This window comes from Oculina patagonica, chromosome 13 (genome assembly GCF_052425735.1).
Source record: "Oculina patagonica isolate OP01 chromosome 13, crgOcupat, whole genome shotgun sequence".
In the NCBI taxonomy this organism is placed as follows: domain Eukaryota; kingdom Metazoa; phylum Cnidaria; class Anthozoa; order Scleractinia; family Oculinidae; genus Oculina; species Oculina patagonica.
The window spans coordinates 22,955,446-22,979,531 of NC_135770.1; the positions used below are offsets into that span (position 1 = coordinate 22,955,446).

The window sequence follows — 24,086 nt, forward strand, 5'->3', positions numbered from 1 at the left end:
TAAATTTGACTTATCGGTTAACAGTACGAGTAAAATTTTTCCAGTAAATACGTGTAAAATGTTAACGCTTATGAGCGCGCAAATAAAATGCATCATTGTAGAAATTTTGTAACAGGAATAAAACTTCAAGTTTTTTCGTCTGTATACTTTGATAAAGATCATGACACGTATTTTGCTTCTTTGAATGGCTTATAGAACCCACGCCTGCGGCTTGAGCTTTTTTCTATTTCAGCCCAGGAGAAAAACATGTACAGGCCTGCAAACTATTAAAACGTTCAACACAAAATCGGTTTCACTGTATGTATTGGTCTGTTTTCAAGGGGCCGACTTTAATCTCAAATCAGAAAAGAAAAGTTGCTATCTGCATCTTGGTTATTAAGGGCCTGTTTATATGGAAACAGTTGTCCCTGGTAGGAGGATGACCCTCAATACCGAGCCACTCCAGGCAAGAGAGCTTTTCATACGATTCTTTATAAATAGCAGCAAAGTTGGCAAGGGACACGTGACCCCGAGTGACGAGCTTACACATTGTCTCTTTTTGACTCGCCTACCAGGGACAACAACAATGGGAAAATTAGCCTCCTTCGCATACGATCTTTGGGCTCGTAACCTGTTTCTCCCCGAGCCCAACGAACGTCTGCGAAGAAGGGTAGGGGAAACTCGTCTATGAGCGTTAACTTGTCGTCAAAAAATTGGGACAATTTAATTTCTCAATGTTAAACTTAGAAGAAAATGCAAATTTTCAAGGGATCGGCCGGTACCCCGTCGCTTTCACCCGCGTTTGAGCACCAGCATAGCAAGAAGCTAAGGGCAGCGCCGTTGTTTGCGAATAGAGCGTTATAATGTCAGTACGTTTAAAACAATCAAAACTACTCTCTAAGAGGGCTCAGTGCGTCTCGAACATGCAGTATAGCACCTCTGCCCCCCCCCCCCTCCCCCTGCCCTAGGGGGCTCTGCCAAGGGGATGATTTTTTGTGTGGTGCATGTATAAGTATAACAACAAAATATTAGTCGGACACTTTTTTATTCCCAGCACCAATGTTTATTTGTTCTTTATTGACTCCTGTCTCTTAAATCTACTAACAGCACATCCTGGCATACAACTAAAATGTATCTATGTTTGCGGTTTCTAAGGTTTTGACAGCAAATTGTCTGACAAGCTTCCAATTAAAACGTTGTCAGATTCCTTCTCACTGTACCAAAATGTATCCCATGGCTTTGATGTTTTTGTCACCATTATCTGTTAAGCAGCATGCCACGTTTCCACACTTGTTGGAGTCATCAGGATTCCCTCCTGTACCAAACCCGATTCTGGAATCACAGGTTTGGCACTCATTATTGTCACCAAGGACACCAATTCTTGCCTTAGAATAGGCACTATTAGTGCTCACAACATTGAAACCTTCCTTGTTACAGTTGGACTGTAAGGAGGCCTGTGAACCAATCAGCGTCTTCCACGTGTTTCGACCCAGTGAGGTGGCGCGGAAGTTCCCATCAGCGATCAGTGAGTACAGAGAGGTGGCCTGTTTGTAAATGACAAGGAAGTTGATCTGTTGGCCGATCTTCATACCAAGACAGATCTTGGAGAAGGGTGTATTCCAGTAGGTCGGTAACTTGGTTTCGTGATTGTCAAACCCAGTCTTTCCTCCTGGAAGATTAAAGTCGACCTTGTTGCTCCAGAGTTTGGAATCGTAATGAAAGGTTGACTATTGAGAATAAAAAAATGCGACACAAACATCAAGCATTTAGCTTGCAGTTGAACTGATTAATACATTTTTTTTTAATAATTAATGCCTATCTCGTTATATGGCTCTTTGTAAAGAATGTGTCATGTGTTACCTTTGCACCGTCAGTTTTCATGGCCAGCGTCCATCCACCACCACCGCATGCTCCAATCCCATGACTCGTCATGTGACAGAAAACAGGGACCTTCCCAGAGTCCATTTGGAGGAAGTAAGCTCTGTTCTCTTGCGACCTTATTATAAAACAAAGCAAGTAATAACGTGAAAGCGAAACTTAGAACTTCGACTAATATATATTTTTGAGAAAAACAATCTAAAAAAAAAAACAGGTAATAACGTAAAAGCTATACCTAGAACTTCAATTCATCTCACTTTTTCAAGGAAAAAATTAAATAATAAAAATAATTAGTAGATGAGAAGTAAACCCCATCTGTAAAAATTCTTTCCCCACTACCTTTCTAGATGATTACTCATCAGCAAGACAATTTCTGAACAACCAAACTTAAATTTAGAGCTTTCTCGAAAGGTCTTTTTCTGCAAAAAAATTATCAAACTTCATTTGATGAAACCGGTGACTAGATTATATAAACTGCGGCGGCGAAAGGAAAGGATTGTCCATGAATTTAAAATCGAGATTTTTTATCAGAACTTGTTAAAAAATGTACGAACGGGATATAGTTATTTCATTGATGCTGAGATTTTTTTATTCTTTAACCCTCGGACGTACAAGCAAACTCATACCCCCATCATCGTACAAGGGGGGGGGGGGGGTGGTGTTTGGAACCCCTCCCCGGAGTTTTCGTTATATTAAGGCGTAGCGAAATTTTTTTGCTCTAAGAAGAAAGCCCTTAGCTTACTCTACAAGATGACATAACTTTTATTGGCTGTGACGTCATATGACGTCACGTGACGTCATAAGAGCCGCCATCTTGGATCCAACATCTTGGATTTCAACATTTTCTTAGAAAGTCACAAAATAACGGAAATTGATGCAAAATCAAGCTAGAATGCTTATGGAATGTTAAAATAAACAAATCTTACGCTCTTGTTTTAAAAAACTGGAAAAAATCAAGAAAAATGTTAAAAATGATGACTTTTGGCAAGACCTGCTTGTATTTGTGACGTTGCCATGGCAACGTCATATACCATGGACACATGGTTGACATATCAAAATTTCCGCAAAGGATGAATGAACAGCTACCGAAAGTTTCAGCATTGCAGGGTGAATGCTTTTTTCAAAATTGGAAAAAACCTTACGGGGGGGGGGGGGTGGCATCCCCCCCCCTTGTACGTCCGAGGGTTAACATCCTTAACACCTAAATTGAATAGTTAGCTCTTTTAAGTTCTTTCTTTGTTATTCATTGGGTGGCTGTGATTATCCATACACCGTAAAATTTCGGTTATAATCCCCCAACTTATAAGCCCCCCCCCCTCCCCCGCCCAGTTATAGGCCCATCTACTTGGAAACAATCCCCCCGGATATAAGCCCCGCTATGCCAGATAACAGTACTGAACAGGGCTAACTGTTGCTTTATTATGCGTTTTTAACTTAAAAACGTATTTCGATCAACAGTTCCGTGGCCCGTTTCAGAACGGTTTTTTTTTATCCCGCTTATAAGCCCTCCCGGATAAAAGCCCCTCTACTTATAAGCCTACCCAAAAACCCTTATGAAGTTGTATAAGCCCAGGGCTTATAACCGGAATTACAACCCTATAACTTACATATGATTCACGTAAATGTCTTTACACGACGCAAAGGACGAACCTGCAAAAGATAAAATGCAACAAATGTTAAGCGAGAAACAAAACAGAGAAACTAAATCAAACAACAGGCAGAGGTTAACACGGCACAAAGCACTGTGCTTCTTCACACGACGCAATGAGGACAACACCCGTCAAAGATAAAATGCAATTTATTTAAGTGAAAAACAAAACAAAGATATCAAATCAAAGAATAGGCACAATTTTATACCAGATTCAACGCTGGGCTTACCACGAGTTGTAGCATTGACTACGCGAATAAGCTGCTGAAATTTTTTCTCCAAAGTTTCTGCAAGAGATTTGATGGCCTTCTCAGCGTTGCCTGTATTCTGATTCACGTTGACGATTATTGAGTTGTCGCTCTTTTTGGCGGGAAGCGGAGTCGACACGGGTGCAGTGTTGTTACCATCAGCAGCTACGATCGCGATCACGCAGCATAGCTGCAGAATAAACCGAACGTTCAGAGACGAGCGCATCTTGATTGAGCAGTGTTCTTTAAGAATCACTCACTTTTGGAGATTAAACATTATAACAACAATTTTAACTTGTCGTGATTATATCTTCTCGTTTATATGATATTTATTTGTAGTGCATTAACAAAGCAAACACTCCAGCGCAGGTGCACTATTTTGTAAATTAACTAATCGATTAATCAATCAATCAATCAATCAACTAACCCTCAAACAACTATGTCACGTGGATTCTAATATCTTAGCCCACGCGATCTTATTTTGAGCAGTATTCCATTGAGATTCCTTTCTATTGATACGTAGTTTAATTTCGATAGAAATATGTCTCAACAGGATATATCATACTTTTTATCCTCTATTGGTGTGCTTCTTTTAAGTGCAGAAACCGACTACCAAACTCCGTGCGAGAAAAGTAGTTAATATGGAAATGTTAATGTAAAAGACAATTGTCCTTCAGAGCGTTTGCATGAGTGGCATAACATAGAGAGAGAATAAATAAAAGGCAATAACTCTACGTTTTCAAGAATACGTTAACCATTAAAATGTCGTCTGTGTCAATAAACCGTCGCCACTTTGCCCAAAGACTGGCATTTGCTATTCAAATAGCAATTCATCGGCTGGTGATATTCCCATGGGATAAAAGTGGCTACATCAAGGACGGCTCCTCTTGGAAAAACAAGGCTCGATTTTGTCACGTTTCTCGTTTTTAAGCCATCTCAATATGCAGTAGCCATCCTCGCTTATTTTAGTATATTATTACTTCTTCCGGCTTCAATTAAATTTTGACATTAGAAATAAAATAAAATGATAACATAAATACTTAAACTTAAAGTCTATTTATGTTTACTGAAATTGCTAAAACTGCAGACATTACCCAAAGTAATGTCATTTCTACCGTTATTTACGGCCAAAAATCCTCATACATGATTGCAGTTGGTAGAAATTTCAAAGGAAATTTACGAAGGACTGCGACAAAGAAATTGCACGACGTTTCGGCTGGAAGTAGTCGTGTTCGTCTCCGTGAAGAGTGAAGTGAACAACTTAGCGACTTTTTTTCTGATCTGAAATTTACCATTGGTTTGAACAAAGTGGGGTATTTTCCATACAGAATGGTTTCCGGTGTTAAAAACAACGTTAGGTCTTGATTTATGGAACAATATGCCTTGGGAAGGGATCGTACAGACAGTTGAGGATTTGCTTCGCTTCGTTTCCCTTTAATCGGCTTCAAGTTGTTTTCTTTACTAATAAGTATTCTGAACGTTTGCTGTTGCTGCTTATTCCTTGAATTCGTTATTTGCTCGACGATGTTGAGCTCTGCATTAGCGCTTAAAATGCTTCGTAAAAACTAATAAGACACTGGCATGACCAGGCTCGTAAACATATACTCGCATCTTCTTTATAATGTGATTTAAAAATTTCACAAAAGAGAAGAGAATCATTTGAATGTTTTCTTCAATATCATGACTACTGTGTTTTATTTAGAAACCAGGATACGTCTTTCTCCCAGTGGGTACGTAGCTCATTAAGGTAGCTTATGGCAAGAAGAAAACTAAGGAGAATTTTTATGTATATACGGTGGATTTAAAGAAAATCTTCATGAGCTCATTAATTAATTTATTCATTCACTTTATTTAGCGGAAGTAATGTCTTTCTTTTTGTATGATATTTGTTTGTAGTGTATTGATCAAAAGGTAGCTACATTCGTCCATAGTCATTATAAATTATTGAGTGTAATCTCAATTTCTTAGCTCTATGTCTTATTTTAAGCAATATTCTAGGTTTCTTTTCAATTAAAATGTAGCATTTCGAGTTTAGGTTTAAATTTGTCTCGACAGAAGGAGATGTATTAACCTCAGTTGATATGAATGTAATATGCGTTAATTTAAAGTACAGAAACCAACCCAACAAAATCCGGCCGGGAAAACCGCTTAACTATAGAAAAGGCAAGGCAAGGGGGTTACCATTCCCATTAGAGTTTAGGCAGAATTTATTGGCAAATTTCGGTATATTAAAATTCCGACTTGGATTTAATATTTTCTTGCTTAGGGAAATACAACAATCAGTTTCGATTGAAGGAAGAGATCGCTTTAAATTACTCATTCTCCGTTTTCGCGTTCCCGGGGAATAAACCCGGTCCAGAAATGCATTGAAAATCTCAAAACGATCATTTTAACCATTAAGTGATGTCTCAGATATTCTTTGCGGATCTTCCACCATCATGCACTTTAGAGTTGTTGGATGTGTACTTAAGCAAACTTTACAAGGCCATTCAGTTTTCTTTTTCTACTCTTTTCAATTAAAAACTGCCCCAAAAGGAATTGACTTAACTTCTATGTCTATAGATGGAAATTAGAAGACCGCGAGGCCGGTCGTCCTGGTGACGAGCGCTCTAGCAAGAGACGCTTCCTACTGTGATAGTCCAAGAAATAATGCGCCATCTATGACAGCCGGACTGCAAAATCGTGCGTATAACAATAGTGCGCCTGGGATGTATGGCCTCCGTAAAAAATGTCTGAAGAGATGCTTAGGTTGGATTTTGAGACTTTTAAAGAAGAGACTCTTGACCTAGAAAGGGCCTAAGACTGGAAGTGGCTTAAGCGTTGTCTCATGAAATCACCTTCAAAGGGGAAGTTAAATAACTCATGATATTTATGTGTTAGAGACTGCTGTGAGTGTTTTGTTGACAAATACACGCACGCACTAGCCGCACAATGAACGAGAAATTTTCCATACAGCACGAGGCGTAGCCTCGTGTAGTATACAATCTGAGTACACTGCAAGAGATTTTCGACTAAACGAACTTCAAACAATAATGTTTAAAAATAAGAAGTGTAGAAGTACATAATAACATGGGATTAGATCAATAATATAAAGATCACAAAAAAGCCGTGCAGAAATGTCAGAAATAAAGCTTACAATGGTTCATAATTTAAATCGTTCATCAGCTGTGGTCGTTCATAAACACAGTCAGCGAGAAGCTTGTTCAAAGCGAAGTCGATGGCTTTCACAATCAAGCAACAAGCAAGTCAATCGCACACAAAAATGTATTTATTAAGCTGCAGTTTACCTTTGAACATGAAAGCGCTTCAATTTGTTATCCTCTTCGATTTTGTTTGGTATTGGATTGTTGATTATTTGAGGAATATATTTTCACTTCTGCAAGCCTTGAAGCTAAAGACACTTTCAATAATGCACGATTTTTGTGGATCATTATCAATACTGCACTTTCGGAGTTTGCTGACGACAGTTAATATACAATCTTCGTTCACTGTCCAAAATCCACGCACGCAATTGGTTAAAATAGATCACGTGATTTTGCTTTACCTGTCGTCAGCAAACTCCGACAGTGCAGTATTGACAATAATGCACAAAAATCGTGCATTATTGAAAATGTCTTCAGCTTCAAGGCTTGTAGAAGTGGAAGAAAAATATATTCCTCAAATAATCAACTATCCAGTACCAAACAAAATCGACGAGGACAACAACTTGAAGCGCTTTCATGTTCAAAGGTAAACTTCAGCTCAATAAATTCATTTTTGTGTGCGATTGACTTGCTTGTTGCTTGATTGTGAAAGCCATCGACTTGCTTTGAACAAGCTTCTCGCTGACTGTATTTATGAACGACCACAGCTGATGAACGATTTTATGAACCATTTTTTAAAATGGTTCATAAAATCGTTATTTCTGTACGGCTTTTGTGATTTATATATTATTGATCTAACCCTGTGTAATTATGTACTACACTTTTTACTTTTAAACATTATTGTTTGAAGTTCGTTAATCACTTGCAGTGTACTCAGACTGTATTAAAAGGGTTAGAGTCTGTCCGTTCGTGTTTTGTTGAAAAATACACGCACTTGCTGGCCTCACAATGAACTCGAAATTTTCAATACTGCACTCGGCTACGCCTCGTGCAGTATTGAAAATTTCTCGTTCATTGTGCGGCCAGCGCGTGCGTGTATTTGTCAACAAAACACTCACAACAGTCTCTAACCCATAAGTAAAGCAAAATCACGTGATCTATTTAAACCAATTGCGCGCGTGGATTTTGGACAGTGAACGAAGATTGTATATTAATGGTTGAAAATAGCTGGGCAAGGAAACTCCGGTACCATGGTGCAAACATAGGGAATTATCACGCTAGTCAGGTAAAACCTATCTGTCTCTAGTATATTTTGGTTATTGGAGAAAGATCAAATGCAGTTTGTTTCATTTTGTTTTTTAAATGGCTTCCTAAGTACTGGACGTAAGCTGGACAAAATAATAAACGCTATTTATAGTAAGGTATAAAACAAGTAGTTCGGTGCGTCAAAATTAGTTTTTGGATTTCGTTTATTGGGAAATGCGAAAAGCGGTCAAATCAGGATTTCCGAATCAAAAGCACCACAAGACTAGGTTGTTGTTGTACAAGGGCAGAAAAAGTGTGATGAAATACAATACAAAATAAAAATTCAGTTAAAAAAATCTCCACATAAATTCAAAGAGAATAACTTCTGAAAAAAGTATACTTTCAACAGAAACTGATCAGCAAACTTGAAAAATCAAATGCACTTTTCAGAGCACAATCGGTAAAAGCCTAATATCGTCGTATTTTAGTGGTATTTGGGTATTTGGTCTCCGAATAAAGGTCTAAATGGAGGGTCTGCGTGTAGGGGACCGTCAATTTTATGAGGTGGGGGTCACGAAAAAAATATATGGCTTAAAAGGGGGGGGGGGCAGCCAAAAATATGGTCCTTAAGGGGGGAGGGTCACTGAAAATAATTATACTTCTTAGCATTGTAATGAGGGCTTCTGAGGTTCCCGGACCCCCCTTATTTTTTTTGTACCCCTTCTTTGTCGTTAACTCAACCCAACAGCTTATTGGTTACAAATGCAGTCAATCCATACTAACAGACGGCATCCACAATAGTCGAGGCAATGTCAGCTATTTGGGAAGATGAAGTTTGCCTAATATTATGAATGAACAACTGATACATATTCTTTAGTCATAAGGCTTGATAAATTTTAATTCCAATTGATTATTGTTTTTTTTTTGGGGGGGGGGGGTGGTCATCGTAAAAAAAAGGATTTCGAGGGGTGGGGCTGGTAAAAATTCCGATGAAGAAGGAGGGCGCATTATATGTAGCAGTGCCTATCTATCAAATCCCACCAGTCCCCCCCCCCCCCTTTCCCCTGCCCCATAAAAAAAAATGAACGATTCCTAGTGGATTCTGATGGAAAAAAAAAATACAAAACGCCCAGAAAGATTGCGACAAATAGCTAGTCATCTCTCGGTACATTAATAACTCTCTTGAATCTCCCTGGTCACTTATATGATAAGGTACATGTATGTCCATCGTCTTTGCCCTGGTATTGAGAAAATAAACTAGATTTTGTTTATTACATGGTTAACTGGTAAAATCATTAATTGTAATTGCTTGGATAAGGTTTTGCGACATAATTTGGTAAGAATCGTGACTTTGCCTCAGGAAGAGAAAACTGACTTACTCGAAGTGATAAGTCATCGATTCGCGTCAATATTTTCGAACAAAGGAAGTTTCCAGACGCTCTAGCTGCTGTTCAGTTTCAGACAAGCGGGATTATTCTTAAAAAGAGAGAAAAATCACCGAATGAAACTTGGTGTGGATAGCTAAGGGAGAAATAAAACAAAGGAAATAAATTGTCTTGCATTTGTTTTTCTCTGACACTATTTAGTCTGCATGTTCTATTACCAAGTTTATTCCATTATTAAACTACACATGCATGTTAATCAGTACAAGACTTAAATGATTTTAGACGCACGCCTCTTTCAGTACAGTATATTAAGTGTTATATAAAGCTTATGGCCATTTCTAAAAAGCAGAAAATGTTCAGTTCCTTTAGAGTGTCACTGAACCAAAATGTATCCCATGGCTTTGATGTTCTTGCCTCCATTATCTGGTGAGCCCCCGGAACTGGCTGCGTTTCCACACGTATTGGAGTCATCAGGATGCCCTCCTGTACCAAACCCGATTCTTGAATCAGAGTCGCCGCAGTCATTTTGTTGGTTGCCAAGAAAACCGATTCTTGCTTTAGAATCAGCACCATCACTACTAATTGCATTGAACCCTTCCTTGTTACAGTTGGTCTGCAGGGAGGCCTGTGAACCAATCAGCGTCTTCCACGTGTTACGACCCAGTGAGGAGGTGCGGTATTGCCCGTCAGCGATCAATGAGTACAGAGAGTTGGCCTGCTTGTCGAGGGAAATGAAGTTGATCTGTTGGCCGATCTTCATACCAAGACAAATCTTGGAAAAGGGTGTGTTCCAGTAGGTCGGTAACTTGGCTTCATGGTGGTCGAAACCAGTCTTTCCTCCTGGGAGATTAAAGTCGATCTTGTTGCTCCAGAGTTGGGAATCGTAACGAAAGGTTGCCTATCGAGAATAAAAACAATAATCGCGATATGTAATACAAACGCCGGGAGAGTTACTCCATCGCAATCAAAGAATTTTCTTCAATTGTTTGAGATGTCAAGATGATTTCATAGAAACTACATAGCACTTTTAAAAAACTGTAGAACCTTATTTTACCTTAGTAAACATTTTGTCACAAAAATTGTTTTGGAAGACTTAACGCTTCTTTACTTACAGTCAAGGTAACAAGCACTAGTTTTGTTTATTCTCTAAACGGGAAACTAAAGGTTTCGATCGAATCCTTCTGCCTCCAAAGAAAAACACAGCGCCAATACTCCGAAAGATGTCACTTAAACATAACGCCATAAGAATACGTCATAATGTTTGACAATGTTTTAGATTACATTGTTCTAGGTTATAGAGTGTCATGTTTTACCTTAGCGCCGTCAATTTTCATGACCAGCGTCCACCCACCACCACCGCATGCTCCAAGGCCATGACTCGTCATGTGACAGAAAACAGGGACCTTCCCAGAGTCCATTTGGAGGAAGTAAGCTCTGTTCCCCTGCGACCTGATTACAAAACAAAACAGGTTATAACGTAAAAGCAATACTTAGAAGAAATTAATGTAGCCTTTTTAACTAAAAAACTCAATAAATAATATTTGAGAAGCTAGAAATAAATGAGAAGTTAACCGCCTCTGTGTAATGCTTTCTCCATCACCTTTCTAGATGGCTACTCATGCAAGACAATTTCTGAGCAGGAAAACTGATATTTAGAGCTTTCTTCAAGAGGTCCTGTTGTACAATAAATTCTTTAAACTTCATTTTTTTAAATCAAGAAATTATAAAAAAAAAATGACAATGAAAAAATTGCGGTGGCTTTTGCTAGAGCGACAAGGGAAGGATTGTTCGAGAATTTGAAATACGGTTATTTCGTTTATCGCTTATTTTTTTTTTTTTATACTTTAACATCCTAAATGACTAAATCGCTTAGTTTTTTCGTTAAGGTCTTACTTTTTTTGTCTTATTTACTCATGGTATGGCCGTGACTGACTTATCTTGCAACCCAATAACTTACTTATGATTCACGTAAATGTCTTTACACGACGCGAAGGACGAACCTGCTCAAGATAAAATTAAATTAAGTTAAGCAAGAAACAAAGCAAAGAAACTGAATTATAAACAAGGCAAAGGACGCGGAGCCTGTCCAAGATAAAATGCAAAAGTGTTTAGCGAGAAACAAAACAGTGAAATTAAATCAAGCAAGTGACACAATTATATACCAGATGGAGCGTTAGGATTTCCACGAGATGTAGCATTGACTACGCGAATAAGCTCCTGAAAATGTTTCTCCAAAGTTGCTTCAAGAGATTTGATGGCTTTCTCAGTGTTGTGTGAATCGTGATCCACGTTGACGATAATTGTGTTGTCGCTCTTTTTGGCGGGAGCCGGAGTCGTCTTCAATCCTGGTGAAGCGTTGTTCCCATCAACAGCCACGGTTAGGATCGCGATAACGCAGAATAGTCGCAGAATAAACCCAACGTCCAGAGTCGAGCGCATCTTTTGAGTGATCTCTTCACGAATTTCTTGCTATAATATTCCGATGGGTAAACTGTTGTAATTTACTGTAAAGTGTTCGCATTTTTTATAACACTATATGATGCCGCCACTAAACAAGATACATTTTCCTGCCAGCACTTCTCGGCCAATCAGATTTCTCCACATTTTGTTTATTTCACGCTTGGTTATTTTGAATTAATCTACTCCATTTTAAAAATATGAAGCGCACAAGACTCACTCGATCAAAAGTTCTGTTTTAATTTGTAATTATATGAATGATCACTTCTTAAATTTGTCATCATTATTAACCATGAAATAAATACTCTTGTAAGGCTAGGGTTCGAAATAACCCTGTACAGTACACTACATCCGCTCGATAAATATAATGGCGTCACAACTTGTACATTAGAGTCATTAGGAGTATTAGGCAGTGAAAATGAAGACATTTTTCGAAAATACAAAATTTACTTCCAAAACACATTGTCACACGTTGCTTTGATATATAAACTTTCAATTTGGCGGAAATTTGTACTCGATTGCGTTTTCTTTTCCCAATCTTTAAATTATTATCGACCTGTGCAGTCAAGCACAACCCAGCTGAATTTATTTTGTTTACTTTTCAACACTTGCTTCGTAACCAAATCAACCTAGAATTACCGTTTATCCTAAAAAGAGTTCTGCGTTTTTCTCGTGTGTGTATAAAGAATTCAGGGATTGTTGGAATCGAACTTAAAAACAAAGTCTGCTTAATAATATATGCTTAACAAACAGCAGAAGGATTTATTGTTAGTAAGCTTGATTAGAATATATTTTGCCCTACCCGCGATATCTCCCTTCAAGTCCTTCAGCATATTTCTCAGTTATTTCATTGGAAGATTTTGCTGCAATTTTTTGAGCGGTCTTTACCTTTCGTAAGTAGCTCTCGCTCACTCAATGCCCATTATGTCCACCGGTATGTACAGTAGGAAGCTAGTATACACCAAACATGGTTGGAACATTAGAATCATCGGCGTTACTTGCGCTTTGATTAATTCATTTTGCAACGTTGTGCATTACTGGCAATAACTCGCGACCAAAAGAGCTGCGTGAACTCAACAATCTGTGATTCCCGGATAATGGCCTTTGCTACTGGAAAGGGAAGAAAGTTTAAACGGTTAATTACCGTTTGGGGCTTCATAAGATGTTTATTCAAACCATCTTTTGTTTGTTTGTTTTGACTATTTACAATGCAGATAGAAACGCGGGCAAATAAATCACGCAAGATAAAGGAACTAAAACTGAAAATGAAATTTCTTGATGCAAAAGACAAATAAACTGTCTACTTATACATGCAAGCGTTCCAATTTAGAGAACGAATGATTATACATTGGAAAAAAAATCCTCAAATGTAATAATGCTCTTTTCGAGATGCAAACATAAGCTATACGAAGTCAACAAGTCACTGAATAGGGACTTTAAGATACCTGGACGGCTGACCTCGAGGACGGTAGAATTTCGCGAGGAGGACTGGGCCGATGTCGACGTTCTTGGCGGGAACTTTCAACGTTAAGAGCCGGCGTGACACTGTGAACGGAGGACGGCTTCGTTAGTGGATCAATAATTCCTTAGCCCAAAACATGCGAAGAAAAAAATGTGGCGCTTCTAGCCCAAAGTCTGGGACCAGAAAGCACTATTTTCCTTCACAGGGTACAAATTCCAAGTGAATTTTTTGTAGAAACACAAGCAAGAAAGTTCATAATTTCACGCACGTGGCTTCGCCATCAGCGTTTATGCAAACCACAGCAAATATATTCGCAACCGCAAATAAAACTTGGGGCGCTTTCCATTCGACCAAAAATTCCGGAAATGTCGGAACAAGGACGAATGGTACAGAAATTTCCTGGGAAAGTTTCCAGAAAATCCGGAAAGTGTTGACTTTCCGAAATGCGAACCATTCAACCGAAAACCCCGGAAATTCCAGAAGCAAAATCAAATGGAACTGAAAGTTCCCGGAAATTGTTTTCGAAAATTTGGGTCTACCTTGCGAGGTTGTCCTCTTTTCCGGAAATTTTGGAAAAAGCTACCATTTTACACTCAGCCTATGTTCCTTCGGCAGAAAATTTAGCGATTTGTGCGGCTGAAAGCAGTTACCGTGTGTTAAGGAAGCATTCTTGCCACTCCAAACAAAAAAATTCAGGTGAACTCGGTTGTTTTTCGTTGATGTTTTGCAGGCGGCAGCAAAGAAATGTACAAATATTTATAACGCGCGTGTAGGCTTCGCCATTGTTTTGCTCATTAAACTTTTTGGGTTGGCGACGTTTTCGTTGCTTTTAGTGTGCCCACAGGGAACCCAAACGCTGTATTAGTTATTCATAATCTTAAAATAAAAATGTCCTTATTTACCTGCATTCCTGTGTTTTTTTTTTAACCGGTTTTGGGGGCGATTTGAATCAGAGCGAAGGTGGTTTATGTTGCGAGTTTTAAACGGTAATCGATCTGTCGCAATGTCAATACGACACGCCTCAATTATGTCTCAAGTTTTACTTTAACTGTTATTATTAACTATTAACTCCAAACACGAAACTCCCCGCGAGGAGTATTAATAGTTAATGGTGTTAGTAACTTGAGTTAATAACAATTGAAACTTGAGGCGCGTCGTATTAACATTGCGACAGATCTATTGCCGTTTAAAACTCGCAACGTAAACCGCTTTCGGTCTGATTCAAATCGCCCCAAAACCGGTAAAAAACACAGGAACGCAGGTAAATATGGACATTTTTTATTTTAAGATTATGAATAACTAATACAGCGTTTGGGTTCCCTGTGGTGTGCCTTTTTAAAGGTCCCTGTATTTGTGGCCACGATGTCATTCATGCCGTTTATTTTCAGTGCTCGGAATGCTTTTTATTTGCAAAAATATCGAACTATATGTGCAGGAAACCGGCCACAAAGCATTAATTTAATGCACCGTAGACGCACAACCTGATCATATGCAAATTTTGTTTTGCCTTCCGTGCAGTCCACCGGAAAAGTTGGAAAATGCTGTTCCATTTGCCACTGAAATTTTCCGGAAACTCAAACCATAATTTTTGGTCGAATGGAAAACGCCCTTGACTTCTTAACTTTTTATCAGTACCAAACCAAGAATACCATAAAGGACCACCTAACAAAGTAACAGAATTAAAAAATAATGAGATTTTTAAACAAAATCATACAAAAAGCAGTCCCGTTCACTGGTGGACGGCAAAACTCTACTTCTCACGTCCTCGACAACAGCTGGACGGAGCTGGACTGCAATGTGCGTGGAGCGGGCATGCGCAATATAGGCTACACGCGAAAAATTACTTCCGGTCAGCCGTCCTCGAGGTCAGCCGTCCAGGTATCTTAAAGTCCCTAATATTGCCTGACGCCAAGTCAGCCCTGACGTGGCGTAACCTCTATGCGCATGCGGCTAGCGAGAAGACAACTTCCGGGGAGCGCTCTGATTGGATAATAACCATACGAGGCTTTTCGAGCAGCTTTTGTGAGCATCTGGGAAAATAGGCCCTATTTTGTCTTACAGAATAGTATAAGAAATGACTGAACCCTTCATTAAAGTCCTGGCAAAACGAAGGAACATGTTTACCCAATGTTTCCAGTTTTGTCACACGGGAAGCAAGGTTTTCAGCGTCAATGTTCGTTTCTGAGAAGCAAAATTTGCTTCTGCTACACTGCAGAAACACGGCATGGAAACATGGCAAAACACAGGCAACCCAAGCTAATGATAAGAGCCACAGTATTTTGAGACTCAATTTATAAGGGTTTGTATGGGAATAAAACGATTTTGCTTTACGAGATATAAATTCGAACGTTTTATGGATAAAATTGACTTACACTGTTGCTGTGTTGTGCTACATGTATTTCTTGTTTGCCAGCTCCTCGAGCCAATTTGAAGTGATTTGGACGAGTTATTGCATTGCGAAATTTTGAACACGTGTACTTAATTAAATATTCCCAAGGCTGGAAACTATTATCGACTGCATCTCACTCGAAGCGAAATAACTTCCGTGAAATTGGTCAAATCGCCCCAGAATTTCCACCAACGTAAACTCCGGTAATTTCTCTTTCCTATTGTTGTCCCTCTGGTTCCGAGTGCTTTTCTTATTATGCGCGGCCCATCAAACCACACACAAAATGGCGCCAGGTCGACAAAATCGACATTAGCGGGGAGGGCATGAATATATTGTCACTTACTCCAAATCACGTTGTGGGACCTGGAGAGGTCGATTTTCTACCGGAAATAAAAATGAGCGTTTTAAAAATCACGTGCCGGCGATTTTCTGTTTCCTGTATAAAATCGACCTCTCCGGGCCGCACAACGTAATTTGGAGTAAGTGACAATATATTCATGCCCTCCCCGCTAATGTCGATTTTGTCAACCTGACGCCATTTTGTGTGTGGTTTAATGCAATAACTCGTCCAAATCACTTTAAATTGGCTCGAGGAGCTGGCAAACAAGAAATAGCACAACACAGCAACAGTGTAAGTCAATTTTATTCATAAAACGTTCCCATTTTTATATATTTTGTAAAGCAAAATCGTTTTATTCTCATACAAACCCTTATAAATTGAGTCTCAAAATACTGTGGCTCTTATCATTAGCTTGGGCTGCCTGTGGGCAAAACGAGGAAACAAATATGGAAACATGTTTCTAGAAGCATGTTTCCTCGTTTTGCCAGGCCTTAAAACCCTATTTAATAAATTTCCCCTTGAATTTTCGAGGAGACAGCTAGTGAATAGAAAGAGAATTATCAGCAAAGTATGGTCTTGATGCACCACCAATTTCTCCGAACTGACATCATAACAAATGTATGAGAATCAGTATGGAGAATTTACACTTCGAGAAACTGCTTTTCTGTGGTGGTAAGTCAGCCATAAGGGGTGTAGCATAACATGTTGCCGCAGAGTTGTTTCACATCACTGGTGTCCACTTGTTTGTATTTCACATGGAAGTCACATGAATATGGTACATGTACATGTTAACATGACTAAAGTCATTTTCAAATTCAAGTTCCACGTTTTGCTCAACTTCTTCATACTATCGCTTCCTTTTCTTCTTGTCAGAAGACTTTCCTTCGCTCTTACGTTTCTCAGATTTTTTCTTTGAGTCTGAAAATAATATAAAGTTAAAAAAAGAAATTCAGTCAGTATACATATATCTTATTGACCAAGGGCAAGGGCCATACTGAAAAATATGGCCCTAGAGTCATGTTAAGTTGCGAATGGAGTGCTGTATCAGACTTAAAAATATATGCTCCCTGTGCTGTATTGGAAATGGAAATCTAGTTTTTTATGTATATGTAAAGAACTCTCTTACCAGTTCTAAGCAAATAAAGTTATGCAGGAAATCCACTACATGTATCAGCAACTACTGTACTTTTATTTAACAAAACAATGTTATTCACCTTCTTTGTGCGAGGTTTCCCCTTCATTATGAGATGACTTCTCTTTATCTGCAGTTAAAAGAAAATAAATAAGTACAAGTAAATTAATTGTTAAGTTTATATGATGAGTGATTAGGGTACTGGACTTGAAATCAAAAATGCATTTATTGTTGGGTTGGAGTGACCATTAACTAGATTTGCAGCAGGGCAAATCACAGTTCCACTCCTTGGTCATTGTTTTGTTTATAGCCAACTGATCAGTATTATATGATTTTGTCAATTTACAGTGACTCCCCAGTTAGCATTTCAGCTCTAATAAGTAAAATAGCTGCAAGCTCATTATTATATGACACTTATTTACAATTCTAGTAAGTTGATTAATTTTCTATTTATTTGTATCTTCTGTCAACGTACATGGGGAGGCATGGTGTCCATGGTGACCTAATGGTTAGTGCACTGGACTCTGGATCAATAAGTGGTCCAGCTTCGAGCACTGGCAGGGATATTTGAGCTGTGTTCTGGGCAAGACATGTCACTTTAGTCTAATAGTGCCTCTCTCTCAACCAAGTGTATAAATGGGAACCCAGCGAATTTAATGCCGGGGGTAACCCTGCAATGGACTACAATGTAGCATTCCATCCAGAGAGAGATAGAAATACAGTGCTTCTAGCTAGTCACTTCATGCTAAGGAAAACAGCATAAGCTCTGGCCTGTTGTCAGTTTTGTGTTTCGGTTGAGTTAACTGAAGTAAAGTTTAAAGCGTGTTTCTTTCAGGGTGTTCTCTAATTATTACTGATGGGTTATGGCGTAGGCACCACAAGTTGTGTAGTTTGGGTGTTGTTGTTTTTTCCCTTTTTTCCCACCCAGATTTGCACATGGCCTGAAATTATTGTGAAAAATACTGACCTGTATTTTTTCCCCAGCATGGCCTTCATTTCAGGTGCAAAAACATTAAACGAAAAAGAAAATGTTTTGAAATTTCTTATTATTCAGTATACATATAATTATTTATAACATTACCTGAAGGTTCCCATAATGCACTCTTAACAAATCTCTTGGCTGCTCCTTTATCTATTCTTGCCGATGCTGTCACAGAAAAGAAAAAAAATTATAACTAACACTAGATGCACAAGTACATACAATTTTAAAATTTATAACATGTACATGTTAGCAAAAAAATATATATATATATATTTCATGAACAATTCTAATACAGTAGAACCCCTTTGTGAGATCCCACGGCATAAAACAATACAAACAATAAAAACCTTCTTTCTTTTCAGTTGCCTCTTTCACTTTACCCATGTACTTCTTTATTCTGTCCTAAGATTAACCAAGCAAAGGGGTTTTTTAAGTTAAAAACATGTCTGAAATTTAACAGTCAGGAAGAGGAACAGTTTTACAGTTTAAAAGTTTGTAAACTGTACTTAATTCAACAATGAAATTATTATTTTTTTAGTTGACTTTCCTAGGAAACAGAAATGAAAACCATTAAAGGACCTAAATCAAAGTTGCAATGACACATTACTAATAACAATAATTTACAAAACTATGCTGTTGCGCATTTATTTCTAGATGGAAATACAATTGAAGAGGGTAGTGGAAGTATTTCCTAGTGTGGTTTTGGGTCATTTTTTTAAAGTGTCTTACTGAAATTTTGCATGTACATGTACTGTAGCCCTTAATTTAACAGAAAAACATTGCCCTTTGATTTTTGAGACATAAAATCTGAAAAAAAAGGTTTTCCTCCTTTGTCATCTTTTAGAAATCTTAAATTGAACAAGAAACAAAAGAAACCTCTTAATTAGACCAACTGTAAAATCAGCAAAGTGATACATGTCACTGGTTATTTAGGACAATGATAACATTACACATTGTTTTGTGAGATTACTTACCAGCTCAGTCTTTACAGGATGTTGTCGTGGATTCACACCTTGTGTGGTAAGATACACTAGGGTATGAAAAGAAACAGTTGTCATTAAAATACAGTGTATAATAACTGAAGATGATAACAAATTCTCACTGGCTAATTGCCATTGACTACTAAGTACTGGTAAACCACATAGAAAGTTCAGCTTGTGATTCACAAGCTCTACAAGTGTTCTTCCAACATAAATTACAAGCAGTTTTTTTTTTGAAACAGTAAACCACAGAACTGTGTGGTTTAAGTGCTTAATGAATTAATGGTAGACTTTATGTTTGTGAACATTTCATTGAAAAATTTTGTGAAACACAGTATAAGGTACATACACTATATACATGTGTGCATCATGGTAATGCTGAAATCACACTAATTAATAATATTGTATGTACAATGTAACTGTGGCTGATGTTTTCCTTGCCGTGTTCCCTGCATTAAGTCCCACTCTTCTGAAAGGGGGCCTTCCCTCCCCTTAAACTGGTCGACTTGAGAAATTAATTGACAGTTTGATAGAATCACACTAATATATACACTGTGTTGTGCAATGTAACTGTGGCTCATGTTTTCCTTGAAGTAGTCCCCACATTAGATCAGGACTACTCTTCCTGGCCTTAAAGGGGGCCTTGCCTCTCCTTGAACTGGTCAACTTGAGAAATTAATTGACAGTTTGATAGCACATGAAGGCATGATTCACACAACTTTTGTATGACCTTCTGATTTCATAAACTTTTGCAACACATTGTTGCTACTTTGCAGGCCCAAAAGAAAATCTGAAATAAAGACCTCCACAATTAGTTCGTACACTGTATGGTAGGATTAGATCTTACATTTTGGAAAACCCTGGTGTAATTATCTCTGACATGGGATGGACACAGGATGGCTCCTAGCTGCAACGTCGAGTGAGGTGTTTATCAATTGAAAATGGGACAAGAGTAAGAGGAACAATTCCCAATAAAATAATTTTGTCATGTATGTGTTAAAAAAATAAAATAAAATAAAAACTTTTCCAGGCCCCTGGATATATCTTAAAGTTTAAGGTAACAATTTCATACATGGGTTTTGGTTCACTTACTCCAGAACATTGAGTTGATGGCATAAGCAACAACTAAATCAAGTTTTGCACTCTGTAGTGGATTCATCTAATAGAGATAAAAATCATGTTTTACTGTGTAAGAAATATAGTAGTTTCATGGATCCACAGTGTAGTGATTACAAGGTTAACAATATGGAATCATTATTGTTCACTTTGAACTCACTGTGCTTTAAACTCAAGTTATGATAGACCCTTACACAGTTTCTGGCAATCATTTAACTTGTGTAAGGGGTAGACTGGCAGTAAAAATTACAGTACAAATATAATTGTCTGGGATTTTGACCAAATTTGCACCCCTATAACTCTGTGCAAATAATTATATTGGATTTTGATAGCTTTTATGTCTTCTCAGAATATTATTCCAAGGATTATTTTCTTCAGATAAAGAGATACAGTGTAAGAATAAAATTCAGGGTTCGTACAATTTTTCAGGCCAAAAATTCAAAGACTTTTCAAGGACTTTCCAGGACCCTTTTTGGAAATTTCAAGGACTTTTTTTATAACATTTACCTTAAACCAACAATTTTCAGTCTGTCATGCGTTGATGTGCTTGCTAACGAACTAAAAAAAATGCTTATTTTGGCGGTCTTCTCATTTCCTTTGAAGCTTTTGACGTTCAATAAAAAATCAAGGACTTTCAAGGACCGAAAACCATTTCAAGTACTTTCAAGGCCTTGAAATCGAACCCTGTAAGATTCAGGCTGAACACTTGTAAACATAATTTTAAATTTATACATAAAGCCTGTCTAATCAAATGACATGTACATGTAAATTTTGTCGTCAATTTTACAAGCAACATGCATGAGGATTTTATGACACTTAGTTTACTACTAAGTTTATTTTATTAATAACAATGTGCCATCTTTGGTGATTTAGTTTTATTCACATCACTGATGTGGCTCATTTTATAACATTTAAATCTCAAAACTCAAGTGCATGACTGTGTTATCAAATTCGGTCCAAATCCCATGCGTTTTAAGCTTTATTTTAAACCATTACTGCAATAGCCGTCGTCAACCTGGCTAGTTTTACCTCCAAGCCTCGCTTTCAAAGTGCAACCTTGTAAATAATATCATGAACGAATTCCCAAAGCAGCGAAGATGAAAAGTCAGAATACCCACGTGAAAACTACATGAAGGTGGCGAAAGGTTACGACTAATGGCGCCGAAAATTCTCAACGTAAGCCATTCTGACAAATTCAATTTGCTGTCACCATGCAGTAAATTTAAAAGCTTTTTTGGTTAAACCGACTAATTATGGTATACATGTGACTGAGAAGATCATAATTTCGGAGCTCAACAAATTATCGCAGATTATCGGCATGCGAGTTATTTGGAACCAAATCGATAGAATCTCCAAACCTTTTCCTTCAAATCATCCACTGATGTCTCCAGAAGTGGTTTAAATACATCTTTAACTTTTCCCAACGCTTCATGAAACGTCTCTAGCGACTCAGTGACTTCTTCGGGCAAATCGGGTTCTTCTTCCACTTGGCCCGCCATCTTGAATGCTGCGCTCGTGGGAAGCCTGGATCAGAGTGTATGATAACGAGGCTTCTTGGGCTATTTTTAGCGTCGCGTGGGCGCGACAGCCTCGTCCCCAGGCCATACCGCGCTATGCGAGTGAGCGGAGGAGGACTAGAACCGAGCGCGATAGCGCGAGGCGTCCTAGGCGCATTCTCGTCCCCATAGCCCTTTCGTTTCTCTTAGCCGGCTGAGCCTTGGCACGAGAAAACGAAGGGCTCTGGGGACAGAGAATTTCCAGTCCTACATTCTAGGACTTCCGGTCTTCATGTATGCAGTCATGACGTTTCAAAAGAATGTATGAGAGAGTCGTTATGTTTTTGACTTCCGTTTAGGAATTCTTTGTTCCAAACAGCCAATCAAAAAAATTCGAATTAATTCAAAAATCCTATGTCCCCAGAGCCCTCCGTTTTCTCGTGCCAAGCCGGCTAAGAGAAACGAAAGGGCTATGGGGACGAGAATGTCCTAGGCGAACTTCCCCGACAAGCTTGGCGGGTGACGTCACATCCAAATTCGCCGGGGACGACTGGGGACGAGGCTGGTGGGCGCGAATGTTGCGGGAAAATTGAGTTGTCAAAAAATGCCACGTGGATCAAGACTGGGTATACAAAAGTTATGTTCTTAATTACAACGATTTATGAAAAAGAATAAAAAAAGAGCTGCGTTTTAACAGTTAAACTCAATACAACAAGAGAAACGCAGGTCGAAGACGAAAACACAGCACAGTTATGGGAATCTCACTTTCTCAGTTTTTCCAGCGAATGGGTGATCTTTATCGCTCTTTCTCAAACCGTGACGCTCGTATCCTCATGGTCGGGTTAGATGCAGCTGGAAAGACCACGATTTTATACAAACTCAAGTTGAACGAAACCGTCTCCACGATTCCAACCATAGGATTCAACGTGGAAACTGTTTCGCCTTGCAAGGGGGTCATGTTTACGGTTTGGGACGTCGGTGGCCAAGAGAAAATCCGACCTTTGTGGCGCCACTATTTCCAGAACACCCAAGGCTTAATCTTTGTCGTGGACAGTTCTGATCTGGAAAGGATCTCAGAAGCGAGACAGGAACTTTTCAGCGTTATGGAAAGCCTCGAAATGGAAAGGTGCCTGTTGTAGTCATTGCCAACAAGCAGGATCTTCCTCGTGCCCTCAAGTCACACGAGCTTGCTCAACAGTTGTGTCTCTTGCAGCACAAGGCGAACCCGTGGCATGTACAAGAGGCGTGTGCAAAGAACGGCGAAGGAATTTACGAAGCTATGCACAAGCTGAGCGATATGGTTAAAGAATTTGAGAAGAGTTCAAGAAAATACTGATCAGGAAGCTTGACGAGTACCGCGGGACGTACGGTAAATGAAAAACTTTCATAAACAGTATCTAAATTTTTGTTCATTTTTTTACGTCACGAAAACATTTGTACAGCAAGTTTAAGAGCTTAAGCATGCAGTTATGTATCTAACATCATTTTTTGAAATAGTAAGTAGAACAAGAGTCAAGCACAGCTTCTTTTTAATGTTACATATATTCCCAATGAAACACATGAGTCATTTTGACTGCAATTGAAGTGTATAAGAATATTCATTTATGGACCTGGCACATTTTATAAGCAGAACAAGTATTCAGCTTATTTTTTTTGCGTTATATTAACGTTAATTTTAGTTTCACTGGAGGCTAAGAAATTCGGCTAACGCTACCGATAGTTGACTGCTCCTGTATTGTATCGAAGCCTAATTTAAGATTAATTTTTTGTATGTTGTCCATTGTTTTATAAGCCCAGTGTGAGAGTGTAATTTACATTTTTTGTTAATAAAATAAAACAGTTGATTGAATTTGAAGTGACCCTGTATCGTTAGCTTATTCAGGCGCATGTTGGCAGAACACACGACCCACTGGAACACGACTAGAGGGAACAAATTTATAACAACTAGTAGATGGACTTCAAACAAGAATTTCTCGATTTGGAGTCCGACGCATTCTTCTTAATTAACTTCCTTTTAGTCTCTGTTCTCGTCCCACGTGCACTAAACTTAGTTCATTTCGTCATATCGTTGCCTCTCTATTAATTATTCAATGCAATACAATTTATTTGGCATTTTCTCACCCAAAACAATTACAAGTGTAATTTTTTAGGACTTCATTAGTCTCAGTGTCGTCACGCAACGCTCCTCTCCACAGAGGAGCGTTGCTTGACGACACTAAAAAAAATTACGAGGGAGACAAGGACTTCATCAGTACAAAACGCAATT

General features: G+C 38.5%; 3 protein-coding genes and 1 pseudogene across 5 annotated transcripts in view; 1 reads left to right on the forward strand and 3 right to left on the reverse strand.

Moving 5' to 3' along the window:
• Window positions 1–1,032: 1,032 nt before the first annotated feature.
• Window positions 1,033–4,003, reverse strand: LOC144636459 (putative skeletal organic matrix protein 5). Its single transcript, XM_078495672.1, has 4 exons — window positions 3,736–4,003; window positions 3,465–3,507; window positions 1,840–1,975; window positions 1,033–1,706 (listed from the first exon to the last, which is right to left on the reverse strand). Exons 1-4 carry the CDS (start codon window positions 3,977–3,979, stop codon window positions 1,191–1,193), a joined length of 939 nt encoding a protein of 312 aa, XP_078351798.1. The 5' UTR covers window positions 3,980–4,003; the 3' UTR covers window positions 1,033–1,190.
• Window positions 4,004–9,681: 5,678 nt separating this feature from the next.
• LOC144636435 (putative skeletal organic matrix protein 5) lies at window positions 9,682–14,420 on the reverse strand. The gene is made up of 4 exons (XM_078495647.1): window positions 11,629–14,420; window positions 11,424–11,466; window positions 10,780–10,915; window positions 9,682–10,364 (listed from the first exon to the last, which is right to left on the reverse strand). The coding sequence occupies exons 1-4, from the start codon at window positions 11,903–11,905 to the stop codon at window positions 9,840–9,842; spliced, it is 981 nt and encodes a 326-aa protein (XP_078351773.1). The 5' UTR covers window positions 11,906–14,420; the 3' UTR covers window positions 9,682–9,839.
• A 2,424-nt stretch (window positions 14,421–16,844) lies between these two features.
• The window catches only part of LOC144636532 (nuclear nucleic acid-binding protein C1D-like), a 111,549-nt gene continuing 104,307 nt past the window's right edge, over window positions 16,845–24,086 (reverse strand). The window contains exons 1-7 of one of the 3 annotated variants that reach the window (XM_078495761.1): window positions 21,683–21,844; window positions 20,301–20,367; window positions 19,203–19,258; window positions 18,576–18,630; window positions 18,328–18,393; window positions 17,329–17,376; window positions 16,845–17,032 (exon numbers count right to left, since the gene is read on the reverse strand). In XM_078495761.1, the coding sequence (XP_078351887.1) occupies window positions 16,962–17,032; window positions 17,329–17,376; window positions 18,328–18,393; window positions 18,576–18,630; window positions 19,203–19,258; window positions 20,301–20,367; window positions 21,683–21,823 (504 nt within the window). In that variant the 5' untranslated portion in view covers window positions 21,824–21,844 and the 3' untranslated portion in view covers window positions 16,845–16,961. Of the gene's footprint in view, window positions 17,033–17,328; window positions 17,377–18,327; window positions 18,394–18,575; window positions 18,631–19,202; window positions 19,259–20,300; window positions 20,368–21,682; window positions 21,845–24,086 lie in introns of those variants that run through there. The other 2 variants (XM_078495762.1, XM_078495763.1) reach the window with 2 other exon arrangements.
• Window positions 22,539–23,657, forward strand: LOC144634752 (uncharacterized; annotated as a pseudogene).